The sequence below is a fragment of the Ursus americanus genome, chromosome 22 (genome assembly GCF_024610735.1).
Source record: "Ursus americanus isolate L20-20 chromosome 22, mUrsAme1.1.p, whole genome shotgun sequence".
Lineage (NCBI taxonomy): Eukaryota > Metazoa > Chordata > Mammalia > Carnivora > Ursidae > Ursus > Ursus americanus.
The window spans coordinates 10039056-10057699 of record NC_142148.1 but is presented as its reverse complement, the minus strand read 5'-3'; the positions used below and the strand labels follow the sequence as shown (position 1 = coordinate 10057699).

The following is an 18644-nucleotide window of genomic DNA, read 5'->3' as shown; positions in this document are numbered from 1 at the left end:
GGGCAGAAAGAATTCCCCCTTTAAAACAGAAAGGCTAGAAAAAATGTATGCCAAAATATTAAGAGCACCCATCACTTAGTTGGGAGATTAGAGGTGATTTCGCCACTGTGAATCTTTGTTTTTTCCTCCTGCGACAATTACTTGTGTCATATTTCTAAGAGCGGTGACTCGGCCTCCAGGGAAGGCAGGCGAGCAGCGGGCCTGTGCCACCGCTGCTGTTCAGTCATGGTATTTCCCTTGGAGCGCAGACTCGGGCCCCGGGTCTGTCTCAACGCAGCATCCCGGCGGCCGCCACCAACCTCCTGGGCCGGCAGGTGAGATGGGCTCCAAATGGCATCCCTCGCATGGCGCAGGCAAGGTGACATCTTCTGAGCGAAGACTAGTTCAGGACAGGTGGTTCCGGGAGGAGCTGCACGTCCCCGGCCAGCGCCACAGGGCAGGCCTCACACTCCTGACGGCTCTCCGTCATGGTGCTTCAGAGGGCGCACGAGCAAAGAGAGGAAAACGTCACGGCTCGTGCTCCGCTTACCTGATGGGAATGATGTTGGAAAACAAGAGGAGGAAGCGGATGATCTGGAGGTACCAACGGCCGGCAAAGTGCTGAAGGGCGACCATGACCAGCGACACCACCACCAGGGCACCGAAGAGGATCTTGGTGAGGCAGTTGACTTCCAGGTCGAACAGGCCGATCTGTGGGACGGCGCACAGAGGGGGGCTTGGGTTAGTTAGCTGGCGGGACCCGGAGCCCAGCCGGAGAACTGGTCCGTCCCTCAATGACGCCTGCCCCCAGGCGAGACAGTGCGACCCAGCAACCCCTGTACCTGCGGTGGAGAACACTGGGCTCCAGGGCTGGGCTTCCTAAAAGACATCCAAGGGACCTCCCAGAATTCTGATTTTTTTTTTTTTTTTTTTAACAATTAAGAAGACTTAGGGGCACCTGATGTCTCCGTTGGTGAAGCCTCTGCCTTCGGCTCAGGACACGATCTCAGGGTCCTGGGATCGAGTCCTGCATTGGGCTCCTTGCTCGGCGGGGAGTCTGCTTCTCCCTCTCACTCTGCCCCTACTCCCTACCCCCCCACTCATGCTCGCTCTCTCCCAAATAAATAGAATCTTAAAACAACAAAAAAAGAACGATCGAGAAGACTTAGACTTGGAAACACAGAAGCAGGTCACTGCTGCATTTGGTGCTGTGCGCAGCGTGACCTGGGCCATCCTCCGCTGTGGTCTGTACACGCACTCGGTCCCCCCACTCCTGCAACCGCACCAACACGGATTCGCTGGTGGGACCTGATGTGTGCTACACTCATGAGCAGGATTTTCATTATGACATATTTATTTTAACGTGTCTGCAAACAAATGTAACAAGCACACCAAAGCTGTAACTTCACAGAAACATGGCCCAGGGTAAGGCCGAAACATCGAACAAACAGCACTCTGGTCATAAGGATGGTCGTGACGATGGGCGGCGATGACCGGAGGTTGGGAAACACAGTGTTCATTCACAGTGTTGACAAAGAAAATCATTCTGCAGTTTCTGGCTAAGTCTTAAAATCTGGAGGAGGGGTGGGGCTGGGAGGGCGGGTCGTGGTGTGAAACGGGGGAGTGAGAACGGGGGCCGCCAAGGAGGTCGCAGAGCTGCCCTCGCTCGCCATGCCACCGCCAGTGTCCACCGGGGGGTGAGTCTGAGCCCCCCCTTCCTCAGTGGGCAGCAGGAGAACATGGGGCTTCTCAAGGCCACTGGTCGGCTCAGACGAGCCCCCGGAAGCGCTGGGAGCACCGGGCTCCGGGCTGGGAGAGGGACCGAAGGGGTCTGTGCCTGTGAAGGATGCAGCATCTCACAGGGCACGCAGGACGTGCTCATCGGTTTGTCTGCACTTAAAAGCTTTAAATATTCTATGAATTCACACATACATATAGGAATGCATGCTTATGTGTTATACGGATGCGTGTGGAGGTACACACGTGTGCACACACCCACACACACGTGTGCACACACACCCCCACACACACAAAGACAGTAGGTCTGTATAAACGAAATAACACTGTTAGGTGTTCCTGCCTTTAAATCTAGCTCCTCGCCCACCACAGTCATCAAACTACATCAAGTCGGAAAGTTCGGACGAGGAAAGGCACCCTCTGACCACGTACACACCTTACTGCGGGGATTGGAGGTGTTCATGACACTCCGGAGTTCTCTGCCCGTGTAAAGAACAACACCCACAACAGTACCTGAAACAAGAAGAGCGCAACGCAAAGAAATGTTAACACAGACGACGATCCAGGGCCACGGGCAGCCGTTTCAACTTAGATTCAATTGCAATTAGTATATCCAGTTCCCCGTCTTCCCACCGCTTCCACCAGTTGCAAGCGCTTGGTAGTCCCAGCGAAGATACAGAGTGCTGTCATTGTTGCTGAAAGGCCTACTGCTCAGCGTGGGTCTGTGGGGTCCCCTGGGGGGCCGGGGGGGTCGGGAGGTCTGTCCTTCACGCCACCGCCCTCAGAAGCTTCCAGAGGTGCTCAGAACATACCTATCTTCCTACACTATTATGAAACTTATGAACACGCTCTTATTAGAGCCTTCCTGCCGCTGCACCTGATTCCTTTAGATTCTGTGTCTAACTAGAATACTGGGGGGCTCTCCGTCCAGAAGACAATTCTTTCCTGAGAACTTCCCCACCCCCTCTCACCGCCCCCCCACCCCTGCTTAGCAATCTTTCTAAAGGTCAACAATTTCTAGAAGAAAGACAAAAGGCCAGTTAACATTAGAAAAGACACTCAACTTTTCGAATAATCAAAGAAATGCAAAATAAGGCACTTTTATCCCTATTGCAACAACAAAAATTCCACAGACTGATAACATCCAGTGTCTCCGCCAAGAGGGGGAGAAATGGGCCCTGTGTAACACGCTGTTGGCTGGAGTATAAATGGGAAGAACCTAGTTTGGGGTGGAACTGGTAATATCTATTAAAAATTTACCTCTGTCTCCCCTTTTCAGTGTGTGCCACGAAAACGCTCACCACAGTGGGGAAGACAGACGATGAGGGAGGAAAGGAGAAACAGGTAGTCACGGACGGTGGCAGGTGCCATCGTGAAAATCAGGCGGAGGAACAGCCGGGAAAGGAGCTGGAGAAGACCGCTGGTTGGTACTGGGTCAGAGAAGCGGTCTCTGAGTTCAGCACTCCTAAGCAGGAGCTTGAATCCTGAGAAGGGGCCACCCGGCCAAGCTCTCAGGGAGGATGCCAGGCACACAGACAATCTGGTTTCCGCCGGAACAGTTAACAGCGCAACTCTCCCCCCTTAGAGGGAGATACAAAACCTCGGAGACCTTCAAACAGAGCTGGTCAAGGAGCCCAAGCCCAGATAGAGCGCTGGGACTACGTCTCCCTGACAAAGCCCCGGGAGGAGACACTGAAGTCCCCCCTCCAAGCTTACTGCACACAATCTGGTGTGTCTTCCAGGAAGACTCAGCAAATGGCAGGCCGGGGAGAGCTCTTTTGCTGGCTCCTTGGCGGACAGAGGGCTCTGGTGAATGCAGGCCTGTGGCCACAGCAGATGCTCAGACTAGGGGTGGCCACACGGCCGCTGCACTCGCTCCTGCACAGATGTGGTTGGTCTTGGTCACCAAGGTCCAGGGTTCAAGTGGGTCCTAATAACAAGGGCCCCTGAACAGATCCCCCACTGGCGCCGGCCAACCCTGATGCCTCCCAAGGCTGAGATGAAAATGCCTGCGCCCAAGGCCAAAACCACTTCCTTAAGAGCCAAACGCCAGCCACAGTCACCCAGAGAGAAGCCACACACACGCGTGCGCACGTGCTGCTTTGGTCTATACTGGGCTTTAAAGGTTTTGAATTCATTGCCATCTTTTAAATACAGGAACTTTCATATAAAAAATTGAGAATTCTGGCTTCTCCTGGAAAATCAGAAGATCTGGTGACACTGGGTCCATATTACCAGCAGGTGTCAAGCACGGACACTCCCTTTAACCAGGGGCAGGCTCTCAGCTCATCCTGGTCTCCGCCCAGCCCAATCCACGCCTTCAAGACCTCCTGAGCTGAGCCTCTCTGCCCCTCACTTCCTAAGCTGTCCGCTCCACTGACTCCTCTCTCGCCCTCTGCAGTGGGCAGTGGCCAGTGGACAGAACCCTCTCCATTCGGCCAGCTGGTTTCTCCAAGTCAGACTGCTGTGGTCGGGTGTCACACCAAGTTCTTCCGAACTCTCCACGACAGCACGATCCTGGGGTCAGGGCCTACTCTGTGACCCCTTTGTCCCTGACTGCGACAAGATAAATGCTACCCCCAAAAGTGAGCTTTCATAAATGTTTACAGCAGTTAGACACTGCTTCGACATTCAAGCATGTGACCGCAGGATGAGTCCCGCTGAACGGGGTCTAGACCAGCTGGACGTTATCAAACCCGTGTGGCAAAGTGCACAGGGCGTGACTGCCTGCTGGCTGTGCCGCGGGGCCACAGACTGATTAGCTAAGGACTGGGGTAGGGGGAGGCAGCCGCACGACCAGCTGGAGAGTCTGAGAAGAACCAGGCTCAGAAACACTCAGGCCACCGGCTCTGCCAAGTCCCCAGGCCTCCCCCCATCGCTTCCCTATCTCACCCCAGTGACTCCTCAGCCTAGCAGCGCTGGGTTGGGTTGCCATGGTAACTGCGTCCTCTCCAGATTGATGCCGGCCATGGCAGCTGGGTCCTAAGCTCTGCCTGGCAAGCTTTTTGATTTTTTTAAACTTTCAAGAGATAACAGCGGATTGACCAAAACACAGGGTTAGATTATAAAGAGAAGAAAGAAGTGAAATCTCACAGAATTAAGATGACTAAGGATGGCTGTTTCTTGAGTGGAGCACCAGAAGAAAATGGCTTGCAAATAACTTCATGCTTGCATTAGAATCAGACTGCAGATGACTACTCACTGAGAAGTAGGGGAAACTCAGGCCAGCAAAGGAAACAGTAAATGTCCAGCTTCTCAGACTCACTCCAAAACCTAAGCCCACTGAAGGGCTTGGCAGGCAATGCCACTGGATCACTGGAATCAGCGCTCCCTCTCTTTCCACATCACCAGTCACAAACTTTGAAATCTTTTCTCCCATCTGCAAGATCCCAACCTGCTTTCCACTCTCTTCCTCCCAGGAGAGGCCCTCCTGGGCTGTGTGACCTTAGGCAAGTTGCTTAACCTCTCTGAGATGCCATTCTTCATTCCATTAAATCCCCATTTAATGTTGTGAGACCAAAACAAGAGAATGGCGGCAAAACACTTCGTAAATAAAAAGAGCCTGATAAATAAAAGACTCATTACTGTTCCTCTCTGAGATTAAGGCTGACGAGTCCCTCCACCTCGGCATTCCCACACGGCCATATAAATCGCTTCCCTTTGTACTGATTTCAGAGGGATTTCAGAGAGATGTCCCTGTTTCCTCCCATCTCCTCTGTAATTTGTATTAAGTTTACAGTAAACTACCAACGCCACAAGGGTGGAGACAAGGATTTTCCGGCACGCCACCGCAGCACCAGGACCTAGCAGCAGAACGTGGCAGCATTACTTAGAGACGTCCAAAGAAAGTTTTTTGGGGGGGCCTGGCCGGCTCAGTCAGTAGAGCATGTGACTCTTGATCTCAGGGTCATGAGTTCGAGCCTCACATTGGGGAGGAGATTATACTTCAAATGAGATTTTTAAAATCCTATAAAAATTTTTTCAAAATATAAAAATAAAAAAATAAAAGTTTTTTGTTTGTTTATTTGTCTTTGCTGCATGGAAAGAAGGAAAGCAGGCAGGAGAGAAGAATAAATCACTGGAATAAAAACCAGACAGACACGTGAACGTGTATTTATTACTAAAATGTTAATACTGTTAAAACAAGTGCTTAGCCAAACAATTCCAAGCTATTAGGAATCAACGTAACTATTACCCTTGGGGCACCTGGGTGGTTTAGTCTGTTAAGCATCTGCCTTCGGCTCAGGTCACGATCTTGGGGTACTGAGATGGAGCCTTCCCCCCACCCCATGCATCCAGCTCCCTGCCCAGCAGGGAGCCTGCTTCTTCCCCTCCCTCTGCCCCTCCCTCCCTCCTGTTCTCTCTCTCTCTAGCTCTGCTCTCTCTCTCTCTCAAATAAATAATCTTCTTAAAAAGGTAGCTGTGGGGGGACTGGAAGGCAGCGGAAGGCCTCCGGGGGGCTGACAAAACCCTGATTCTGGATGTGAGCATTGGTGCTCTGTTTGGGATTTGCTTACTTTTCTGTATGTGTGCTATCTTTCAGTAAAAGGGGAGAAGAAGAACACCTGCCTGCAAGGAACAGCATGCCTCCCATTTACCTTACTGCCTGGTGAGGAGGTGGGCACTTCCCGGGGGCCCCTGAGCTTCCAGCTCTGCCCGTGCCACATACAGCACAACACGGGGAGTTCTATCCCCTCGTGTTCTGATCTCCGTTCACACCCCTGATTCTACCTGCTGTTCTGCATCCCAAAGTGTGCGCTTTCTCCTTTCACACACCTCCAGTCCCCGCGGGCGGGCTGGACACAGGGCCACATGCACAGATTAGGCAGAAGGGTTCGGAGCTTGGGCTGGAGCCCAGGTAAGGCCCCTCTGCCAGTAAGTTTTCCTAACGTCGCCCCATGAATTCAAGTATTTTCATATGAAACTATATAAACACTCCAAGAAACATCAGTGCATTTTTCTAATTTTCAAGCAGGTAAGATTTTCTCAGCATGTCACAAAAAACCAGAAACCATAAGGGGAAAAAAAATAGGTTTGAGGATATAAAAATTTTAAATTTTTGTGCCAAAATACGAAGGAGATCAGCTGGGAGACAGTATCTGCGTTTACGGTAAGAAACAGAAGGATAATATTCTTAGGATATAAAGAGTTCTTAGAGATCATCTTTTAAAAAATTTTTTTAAGATTTTATTTATTTATTTGAGAGAGAGAGAGAGAGTGCAGGAGCATAAGCAGGGGGGAGGGGCAAAGGGAGAAGCAGACTCCCCGCTCAGCACGGAGCCCCGTAGGGGATTAGATCCCAGGACCCTGAGATCATGATCTGAGTGGAAGACAGACACTTCACCGACTGAGCCACCCAGGTGCCCCAGAAATCATTTTTTAAAGATTTTTTATTTATTTATTCGACTGAGATAGAGACAACCAGCGAGAGAGGGAACACAAGCAGGGGGAGTGGGAGAGGAAGAAGCAGGCTCATAGCGGAGGAGCCTGATGTGGGGCTCGATCCCATAATGCCAGGATCACGCCCTGAGCCAAAGGCAGATGCTTAACCGCTGTGCCACCCAGGCGCCCCAAGAAATCATTTTTTAAATGAACCCATCAACAGAAAAAAATGGGCATCAGACATAAACTCGCGATTCACATATGCATTTTAAAAATACAAAAAAAAAAATACAAATGAAAAGAAAACATTTTTAAAAATCCAACTTCACAAATAACTTTAAGATTTTATTTTGGGGACGCCTGGGTGGCACAGTCAGCTAAGTATCGAACTCTTGATTTCGGCTCAGGTCATAATCTCGAGGTTGTGAGACCGAGCCCCCGCATCTGGCTCTGCACTCACTGTAGAGTCTGCTTGGGATTTTCTCTCTCTCCCTCTGCCCCTTCTCTAATAAATAAAAATCTTTTTAAAAAATTTATTTTTTTTAAGTAATCTCTGTACCCAACATGGGGCTTGAATTTACAACCCCGAGATCAAGAGTCACATTTTCCGGGGCGCCTGGGTGGCACAGCGGTTAGGCGTCTGCCTTCGGCTCAGGGCGTGATCCCGGCGTTATGGGATCAAGCCCCACATCAGGCTCTTCTGCTATGAGCCTGCTTCTTCCTCTCCCACTCCCCCTGCTTGTGTTCCCTCTCTCGCTGGCTGTCTCTATCTCTGTCGAATAAATAAATAAAATCTTTAAAAAAAAAAAAAAAAAAAAAAGAGTCACATTTTCCACCATCTGAGTCAGCCAGGCGCCCCCACAAATAACTTTTAAAAGGCAAATCGATAAGTTAGATATTTATTCGACGTCTATCAAATGGGCAGAAATTAAGTCAAACAGAAGACAGTGTTAGCTAGAGTGTACGTTTAGGTCAGATTATCAGAAGAAGAGGAAGTTTGCTGGGTGAACCAAAATGTAAAATGTATATGGCCTTTGCCCTAGGAATTCCGTTTCTATGGAAATGTGGATAACATCAATATTTAGAACTTCTCAAAGCACATCAAAGACAAAAACAAAAGACAAACAATATACTTTGAAAAGAGATTTGCGTCACATACAAGATGACAGTTTGATAGTCTCTCTATGAAGCATGCTTACAGGTCAATAAGAAGAAACAAAGTAGGCTGACCAAAACATTAAGAAATGTCTTATATGTAGAAAGATGTTTTCTATATTCACAATGAAATAAACAATACCATAATAACAAGATACCCCCTATGACCGGACAAGAATAGTAACGCTAAGAAACTCCCGCAGGTCAAATACCCACAAAAATCTTTTCAAAAACCAGAAATGGGAAACTCTCACAAATGAATAAGAGAAAGAGAAGAAACAGCCAGTGGGCACAAAAAGTAAGGGGCAAAGGAAGAGACCACACAGACCACAAGGAAAGCCAACCTTCCAGGACTCTAGGAAACGCATATCGAAATACATTTCTTATTTTTCTGTCAAATTATTAAAGATTAAAAGGAATAATGACTTGTTAATAAATGACTTCAAAGTGGGAGAAAAACTGGGAAGGAAGAGTAACCAGTTCTGAGAGACGTGGGTGGATACATGGCAGGGGAGAGGCTGGAGGGAAGAGGGTCTGCAGGGGCTGGTGGGTGCGGCTGTGGGCGTGGTCTCGGGTGCGGGCGTGGCCACGTTGCAGCAGGCAGTGCCTTGTGGCCCGCGCAGAACTTTAAGGACCCCTTTCTCACTTCTTTAGTCATCAGGAGGAATTGAGAGACATTCCAGATTAGGGCACAAATACAGGCAGGGAGTGGAAAAGGAAAAATGGCAGAAGACCTCAAGGGAGCCCTCATCTCTATTTGCATTAAGTGGTTCATCCGTGGAGGGTAGGCCGGCGTTTACTTGGTGCTGGTCTGTGCGGGTCATTCCCTTCCCTAGCCACGTTGTATCCCGAGCACCTGTTGTACCGAAGAGCCAGCAAGCAGCATCAAGCAGAAACAGGTTGGCAGGAGGGAAATGTGCCTGATGAGGGGAAAAGGGACCCTCCAACAGCAGAGACAGGAAGTTGCCAGTAGTGTCACTATATGCTAATAATACATATACTATTACATAATATATGTAACATAATATAGTAACAATAGCTGCACAATCTGTTCTGCTTCGAGCAAAGTGCCTGGGTTCAAGTCCCAACTTTGCCTTTTACCTGCTGTGTGACCTTGGGCGAGTTATTTAGCCTCACTGAGCCTCAATTTCCTCATCTGAAGAATGGGGTAGCGCTGGCACCTTTCCCCTGGTTATGCTGGGAGGGGTCAGTGAAATGGGTGATGCACGTAAAGGGCTCGACGAGGTGCCGTGCAGACTGGTGGCACCCCACTGCGGTCAACCACTGCTACCGGACACACTGCTCAGCCCCTGGAGCCTCTCCTGCTCAGTTTCACCCCAGGGTTCAAAAACTAAAAGACACCCATTTCCACATCATCTCGGTGTTCTAAACACCAAGGCTCCATCTCAGACCCATGGCCCTTTCCTGTGCACGGGGCGAGGGTGGGGGGTGGCAGGACCGGCAGCACTGGCTCGGCACCCCCACGGACACAACTTCCGGCCAGAACATCCAGGCTGGCCCAGTTTCTGGGAGAGATTAGAATGTCAATCTCAGGTGGCAATTAAGGGCTATTCCCAGAGTGGACGCTGCCGGAAAGTTCCGCGGCCAGAGCAGCTTCTCTTAGAGACGTCCACAAGCGTCCAAGGGGCAATCAGATGTCAGTGAGAGCCCCTGGAGGGGCAGGAGCAAGTGGAAAACACCATGTGACCGACGGCTAATTTTCCCAACTGACAGATGATTATTCTAATTACACAAAAGGATTTTCTTTCCTTTTCAAATTGCTAACACATTCCTTGGGAAGGGAGCCCTTACCCGACGCAATGACAGTGCCGGCCCAGAGCGTGTTCTCTATGCTCAAGCTCTCGCTGATCGGAGGGTCGCTGTCTTCCTGGAAAGACAACAGACACACATTTATCCACTGAGGTTTTGGCAGAATCCACAGGCTGTTTCCAGCCTGTTCTTCCCAAGACAGGAAAAGAGGATGACCCCTATTTGGAAGCCCCCAGGACAGCTAGGAGAGAAGGGCCACGCTCCTAAGCCACCGTCCTTGGCATGCTTTTCATCCCCAGGGCCATTTGTGAAAAGGCTGGTTTGTGACTGAAGAAGGACAGGCTTCCAACACTGAAGACATGTCTTACAAGGCAACAGCTAAAATGCAGAAGCAAATCAAATAGAAACAGCCCTTTGCTGGCCAGTCCTATGGCTTCTAGAGAGAGACCATGAATTTAATGTGGGTTCTATAAATCTACTGCCCCAGATTCTTCAAGTAACTGAAATCCAAATTAATTTCTATCCTGAATAGTTGGAAAATGGCTTAAAAATTGTTGACAATGCCAGCTGGGACTTGTGTGAACAGAAGAGGTCATGGATGTGTCCGAAGGGGACAGAAAGAGTACCGGCCTTCACACAACAGAGTTCACGTTAATTCTAACAATACTCGGCTCTACGCTGTCGGGTAATTCGAGCTGTTCAGAGGCCAGAAGAAAGTCCCCATTGTGCCAACCTCACTGAGAAAGTCTATGTCAGCTTTCGAGGTGGGACTTCTTCGGGGAACCTCACCCCTACCTAGAGCAAAGCTACCCCCTGACAAAGCCCTGTCCACACTTCTCCCTAGGTCTCCATCACCAGTGCGCGCTCTCAGTAAGGCAAGATTGCACGGCTACTTACTCTGGTGAAAGTTCCCACAAAGTTGTGAATGTCGATATTTGGCTCTTCTGCGTAGACGTATGATCGAATCTGAAGGAGATCCTGTTCAACAGAGGTAACATGTTGGAGTTAAAACAAAGTCCATGATTGAAGAGATTTCGGGAGGTCCCCACGATTTTTCAGAAGCAACTCTATCTCCCAAACTGCAAGCAGGCTCTCAAAAGTACAGGGAAAAAAGAAGAAAAAATTTTCTATTAAGTTTAGGAGTCGTTCCACACACTATCCCACGACACCCTGTGTTTCCCAAACTGGCTGACGGCCTAGGTCCCCCTTCTGCTCCATTGCAGTGGCCAAGAGTTATTCATACCAATGAAGATCCGTGCTCAGTCAACGAGTGGTTATTGGGCCCTATTCCGTGTAAAGTCCCGGAAAAGGCAGAGGTTATGTAAAAAGCAAAAAGAACACCTCTCGCCCATTAGGATGGCTACCATCAAAAGAGTACCGGCGAGGACACGGAGAAACTGGAACACTTGTGCACTGTTGGCAGGAATGTAAAATGGTACAGCCACCATGGAAAAGAGCATGGCGGATCCTCGAAAACTTATACACAGAATCACCATACGATTAGCAATCCACTTGCTGGGAACTGAAAGCAGGGTCTCAAAGATATTGTACAGCCATGTTCATAGAAGGATTATTCACAATCACCGAAAGATGGCAACAAACCCACATGTCCATCGATGGATAAATGGATCAACAAAATGAAATGTATCCATACAAAGGGATATTGCCCAGCCTTACAAAGGAAGGGAATTCTGACACAGGCTACCACATGGAGGAGCCTTCGGGCCATTACGCTAAGTGAAATACACTGGTCACAAAAGGACAAATACTGTATGATTCCCCTTAGATCACGTCCCTAGAGCAGTCAAATTCGTAGAGACAGAAAGCACACTGGTGGGTGCCAGGGGCTGGGCAATGGGGAATTGTTGTTTGATGGCTACAGAGTTTCTGTTTTGCAGGATGAAGAGCTCTGGAGACGGATGGTGGTGAGGGTTACACAACAACATGGATGTGCTTAACACCACTGAACTACACACTTAAAATGATAAAATGGTAAATCTGATGTGTATGTTACCACAGTAACAAATTGGGAAAAAAAAATTTCCCATCAGGTGATCAGGCAAATCTGGACCACAGTTCTCCTTGGCTACAGGGGCCTGGAGGGGGGTAGAGGCTACCAGCCGCCCCCACAGACAGGGCCTGAGGCCTCTACTAACTAGCTAGGAGGCCCCATGTGCAGATGTGTTTATTCTGTGGCCTCTATGTACTAATAAGAAAAGGCCTCAAGGGGCGCCTGGGTAGGCAGTCAGTTAAGCGTCCTACTCTTGATTTCGGCTCAGGTTGTGATCTCGGGGTGGTGAGATCGAGCCCCACATCGGGCCCTGTGCTCAGTGGGGAGTCTGCTTGAGTTTCTTTCTCTCTCTCTGCCCCTTCTCCCTGCTCTCTCTCTCAAACAAATAAATCTTAAAAAAAAAAAAAAAAAAAAGGACCCAGAGACACATTCAAAGTAGACAGGAGCAAAAGTTGCAGAATCAGAAATACAGTGTGATCTCATATATGTGTGAGCTCCCCCCAACAAGTTCACAGCTGTACATTTGTGGAAAGTGTGCTGGCAGAGGTCTGGGAAGATCACCACTGACTTTACGTGATCCCCAGAAAGAAGCAGGTAAGGTTTGGGGCAGAGGCCATAAGCAAGACTTTTCATTTCTTCCTCTGGGGCTTTTGATACAATTTTTTTTTTTTTTAAACAAGAATATATTCATGTAATGCCCAGGTCATCCTTTCATACAGTTCTTTTGCTAAATGGCTACTCCCCACTCAGATCCCTCTGGCCCAGTAAGGAGGAGTTTCCTGATAATAAAGACAGTGGCATCTCCTCCTTCTCTGGACCCCAGCCCAGGCCCAGGCCAGACTGGGGGGTGGGGGTAGGGGGTGGCAGGGTGTTTATTAAACTGAGGCATCCAAAGCACACACCAACAAATGCAACTCTGCAACAGACAGGAAAGCACCTTCACGGTTCCAGGCTCTTCTAGACCATCTCTTAAAGAGAGCCCCTCAAATCCTTTTGAGGATCAGAAAGCTTCCCTTGGAGAAATCTTACCAGGAAGTTAAAATGCGTCACCCAGAAAAATCAGAACCCTCTCATTAGATCAACCCCATCTCAGGGACAGGACGGTGCCTTTTAAGGATTCCCAGGGGCTCCCAACCATCGTTAGAAACTCACTGCTCTAGAATTCCTGGTTTAAAATTAATACTAATAATGGTGCTATTTCACTTGTCACTGACCATGAAAAATCATTAGGACAGGGGCACGTTTAGTGGCAAATTAACATTCTCCTGCCCACTCCTTCCTCACAGAACGTGGTTAAGGAACGGCATCAATCCACGTGAAAACAAGCCCAGGAAAAGCTTTCATGTTCTGCCTAATCCTTTCAGCCCACTGTTGGAGCATGCTGGTCTCTGGGCATTTAAGTTACGTTTTGCGACTTTGTAACCTAGTCTGTGGGCTACATCCAATCCACGAGGCTTGTGCTTAAACTTACTCTTTGGCTCCCTGCCCTCCCTTTATAGATCATGGCCTGACTGATGCGCTAATGGAGAAGTGTGGGGCCCTGGAGACCCTTGACAGCCTGTTGGTTCTAACTCCTTAGGCCACCCCGAGAGAGGGTCTGTGTGCTGTTCCTCACACTGTTCCACGCATGGGGTATTCATTCAGCAGTGAACATACCAGGCAAAACTCTGTTCTCAGAGATACTGCCTTGAAGTGAGTTGGGTGGGAAGGCAAGGGGAAGGTAGTCAGAAAATGCCTCTCGGATGAGACCTGTGCGCAAAACCCAGGAGGTATGCTGGAGTGGCCCAACCGGGCATCTGCTGAAGTAGAACCGTCCCAGGAAACAGCTAGGGCAAGCGCTGGGACACAGAGGATGCCTGATCGGGGGGAGAGGGCACAGGTGGGCGGAGCACCCAGGCTGAGGTCGGGGTTCTGGCAGGAACATGGGTCACATGGGGCTTGAGGACAACAGCAAAGACTGTAGTATGCGTTCTCAGTGACGAGAAGCCTCCGGAGGCCCTGAGCAGAGGGACGATATACCTGCCTTACCTTCTAGCTTTATGTGGGCACCTGGTTGAGGCTTCTAAAGTTTCAGAGCTTCTCTCCAAAGAACCCCCCCCGCCCCATCCCCCCGCCGCATCCCCCCCACCCGCACTTCACTTGGCCATATGACTTGAAACAATAGGCGCTCAAGGGGGCCCCCCAGGACCCCATCCTGTCAGCCCTCCTTCACACCTGACATCCCACATCTGGCCCCTGAGGGCCTCTGAGTTCGAGAGCCCGACAAGGACACCGCTGCCCGTCTGTGCTTCTGCAGGAAAGCTACTCACGGCCGCAGTGGGGAGCCTCTGCGTGCAGGCCACGGGGAGCCGCAGCTTCCAGTCTGTCTCGCCGTCCAGCTGATCCGTCCGCAGGAAGCAAGAGCCTGTGGAAGGAAGGTGGGCACTGTCTGTTCGCTTTCACGTCAAGGATCCTTTTCCCCTGGCAGCTCTGAGTAGCTCCTGCTCGGGCCTTTGTAAAAATCCAATCAATGGCCACCAACCACAAGGAAAAACAAAGACCCCACTTCCTGCTTCCTCTATAAGCTCTCGGGTTAGAAGATCTGGGTTCAAATCCTCCCTCCATCATCCATTCACAGTAGGAACCTGGGCCAGTTTCTTGACTTCACTAAACACCAGCAGGCCCTGTCTGTGAAATGGGAGGAACACAGCTCAGGAGCTTGCTATAAAGATTTGGGGTGCTCGAACCCCCATCATGGGGTCTGGCACAGGGCAGCTAGCATTCGAGGCCATTCTGGGCAGGAGATACAGATACCTTATTAGGAACCAGACTCCTGGATTCAAGACCAGCAGCCCCACTTACTAGCTGCACGTCCTCGGGTAGTTACTTAGCCTTTCCAAACCTTGGTTTCCCGGAGTGTAAAAATGGACAGAACAGCACCAAGGTCACGTAGTGCGGACTCCACAGTCGATCCTGGCAGACTGCTCAAAATGCACAAAGGGCTACGAAAGCACGTGCTTGTTACCCACTTGCACATGGATGCCTATTTCTGTCTGATGTGCAAACCCAGCATGAGTCGGCTATAGATTTCATCAGACCCAGAATGCCCTGAATTCAGGACATCGCAGCTAGGACCTCGGGGCACTATTAAGGAAAAGCATGTCTAATCCTTGGGGCGGGGGGGGGGGGGGGGGGGGGGCAGGGAGGAAAGCGTTTCAGGGACCCTAATCCATAACCCTCTACCTTCACAGACAAGGACACAAGAACCAATTGAGGGCAAAGCTGGAGATTTTAAAAGAAGACTTTTAAACTAGTGCCTTCCACTCCATCTCCAGATATGTTAATATTTTATTAGTATAAAATTTCATCTATACTTTTATTTGATTCATAATAAAATAGGCTGCAGCAATCCTGAAGGAATATAAAGGCGATTTTTTTCAGATGTTCAAAGATCTGATTGTGCCGGTACACAAGTGAAAAACAGCCTTGCTTCCTCAAAACAGCTTAAACAACAACAAAAACAAAAAAAAAAAAGAAGAAGAAGAATAAAGAGATTAGCGTCGACAGATGGGGCAGGCAGGCAGTGGTGTCAGCCACACCGGGAAAGAACTTGGGATGAGTGGGGTCTTCTAAGAGCCTGGAGCAGCTCGCCCAGGTCGAAGTGGCCTGTGATAATAAATTCATGGGTGAGGGTAGGCATGGCCCCGCTGCTCAGGAGCCAAGGGCCAAAAAGGCCACCTACCTCTCTCCCCAGCTTCTCCATGGTCACCCACATTTCTGTGTGCTTCTATTTGTGAAACACGCTTCCTGATACCACCAAGTCCTGAAGTTGAGCCCAACAGCAGCCCAGAAAGGAAAATCACAGCCACGGCCCGTGGCTCCACCAGCTGGGACCCAGCCTGGGCCCAACTAACTGTACCTTTATGAGGATCAGAATCTATTGACCTGCGAGGACCGAAAACATTTTGTTTTGTTTTGTTTAAAGACTGCTCTATTAAAAGAGATGTTTTTGATTTCCCTCCCTGGCTCCAAAATGATCATCTACTTCTGTTCCATTTTCAAATGATTATTTTGCCAAATTACCACTGAAAGGTTAATGGTTATTTTCAAAATTGATCCCAGATGTTTACCGTTTTTTTCTGATGTCCTCAGGAAGATCATGTCAGCAGGGACCCGCTGGTTCTGTGTAATGAAAAGAAAGACTGTTACCCTGAATAGCCATGTGTGGGGTTTCCGTTCCCCCCCACCACCACCAGCCCCCTGGGGGGGGGGCACAAAACCCACAGCCTCATTTACATTTCTGCCTTTGTCACAGACAGATTTGGGGATTTATTTTGTTTTGAATCTGAAAAATCTTGCACGCTGCTGTTACTTTACTAATCCCCTATTGAAATCTTATCTCGGAAAGAGAGCTGCTAGTTTTCTGGAGAATCCAACCATTACCTCCTGAAATTCCAGCCAGAAGGGCCCGGGCCGAGAGCCGGCTACCCTCGCTGGCTTTCTTCCAGGGGGTCTGCTGAAACTAAAGACACACACACACTCGCTCACGCTTTCTGCTCCTACCAATTTTCGGGCTTGATGTTTGGCTTTGAGTGGAATTTTAATAAGGAAGTCAAGTTGTAAGAAGCAAGGAAAGCCATTCTCAAGAAAAAACAAGACGTAAGCCAACGGCAGCCCTCATTTAATTGTGAACAGAGAAGTATGTGATAACATAAAGCGTTTGTGTGGCTTCTCTGAGCTGCCACCCAGAAGAGCTTCACTTCACCTCAAATCGACTTTGAGTTCTTGGATTTAATCCTTTTAAAAGAGCATAGTTCACTTCCTACAGAAACAAGCTATGATACAATCCTTTTCTAATCAAATATTATTCCAAGCCTCTCCAGGGCCACCCCCAAAACCCACTACCTTCCAAACAGACAGCAAAAAGAGACAGGAATGTTTGCTGAAGTCACAAATGTATGAACGGTGCTATTTTTAAAAATGCACTTTTGGCCCTTTTTACTATTCTCATGTTACACTTCATCCCTGCTCCCCACAAAACGACGGAAAAGCACGATGTTTATTTAAGTCAAAAAATGCAAGCTAAAATCGCTCGAAACGGTAAATGACAAATATTTTTATTTGCTTATGCAGCAAGCAGACTTCGAGGAAAGGCTTTATAGCAATTTTTTTTTTTTTTTACAGACACCAAAACAAACACATCGGATAGGAAATCAAAACTTGGATTTGTAAGCAGAATTTTTGGCTAAGCAGCATACATAAACCTTGAGAAAGTATTCCATGTGGGTGTCATAGCAAAGAAATTTTCCTCCCCAGGCAAAGCTTTAGGAGAGAATCCCAAAAAGCCTACGTTCAGTTCATCTACCAGATATACCAATTACATGTTAGGATTTATGAAGCGGTGGCAATGACTTCCCATTTACACACTCACACAGCAACCGGTCACAAACTGTGGGATCCCACCCACCTTTTCAACGATGATAAGGTCTCCAACCTGGATGTTGGAGCTCTTCACCTTCACTGTCCCTGCAAAGAAAGAGGTCCAAGACACATCACGTATGAATGCATTTCAATTCCTCACGCCTTTGCAGAGTGCCCACGAGCCTGCAAAGTCAATCCGGTATACCCAGAAGCATGTCCCTCCCCGGCCCAGCCAACCTCATCAGCATTGCCTGCCTCTCCGGGAAGAGATTCCCCTGCTCCAGGAACGGATCCCCACCTCTCAGAGCTCTGGAATAATTCACCCCCTCACATAAGGCCGCCTGTCTTAACGGCACCTTAGATGCTTTTCTAAATTGGTACCATGAGATTCATTCAACCTCAAAAGAAACCAAACAACAACACAGAAAAGGGAAAGAAAATTAAGAATCAGATCCATGGACTGAAGGTCAACTCTTTTTTTTTAAGATTTTATTTATTTATTTGAGAGAAAAAGCACACTCAAGTTGGGGGAGAGGCAGAGGGAGAGAATCTCAAGCAGACTCCCCGCTGAGCATGGAGCCTGACGTGGGGCTCGATCCCACAACCCTGAGATCATGACCTGAGCTGGAATCACGAGATCATTCTTAACCAACAGAGTCCCCCAGGCACTCCTGAAGGTCAACTCTTAATTTTCGACACCACTGAAAAGAAAAAAGTCATCCTAAAATGACTCATTTTCTATAATTTGCGATTGGTGGGGGGCCTGGGTGGCTCCGTTGGTGAAGCGTCTGCCTTCGGCTCGGGTCCTGATCCCAGGGTCCTGGGATGGAGCCCTGCATCAGGCTCCCTGCTCAGCGGGGAGTCTGCTTCTCCTTCTGCCTCTCATTTGTGCTCTCTCTCTCTCTCTCAAATAAAGAAAATCTTTTAAAAAGTTTGTGATTGCTCTGGATTTTCTTTCTGATTATGATCGGACTACACTTCAGCTGGATATTTAGATGGATAAACGGTAACAGCTGACATTAAACACCAAACCTGCGCTAAGCACCGTACAGACACTGACACAGCCACAGCTTCCTTTAGTCCTCACAACGGCCCCAGAAACGGGTATTATCACCTGAAGTTTTCAGACGGGGAAAGTAGGCTCAGACCTGCGCCACCCCCACCCCCCACCAGCCTCACAGAACAGATCAGAGCCAGGATTCACACCCCC

The 18644-nt window shown here is 49.0% G+C and overlaps 1 protein-coding gene across 2 annotated transcripts in view; it reads right to left on the bottom strand.

Moving 5' to 3' along the window:
- Positions 1-18644, bottom strand: part of ATP9A (ATPase phospholipid transporting 9A) — a 126536-nt gene that overhangs the window by 59148 nt on the left and 48744 nt on the right. For both annotated transcript variants that reach the window (XM_045808454.2, XM_045808456.2), the window contains exons 5-11: positions 17481-17539; positions 16144-16195; positions 14344-14438; positions 10921-11001; positions 10066-10141; positions 2153-2229; positions 530-690 (exon numbers count right to left, since the gene is read on the bottom strand). In XM_045808454.2, coding sequence (XP_045664410.2) covers positions 530-690; positions 2153-2229; positions 10066-10141; positions 10921-11001; positions 14344-14438; positions 16144-16195; positions 17481-17539 — 601 coding nt within the window. The remainder of the gene's footprint in view (positions 1-529; positions 691-2152; positions 2230-10065; positions 10142-10920; positions 11002-14343; positions 14439-16143; positions 16196-17480; positions 17540-18644) is intronic.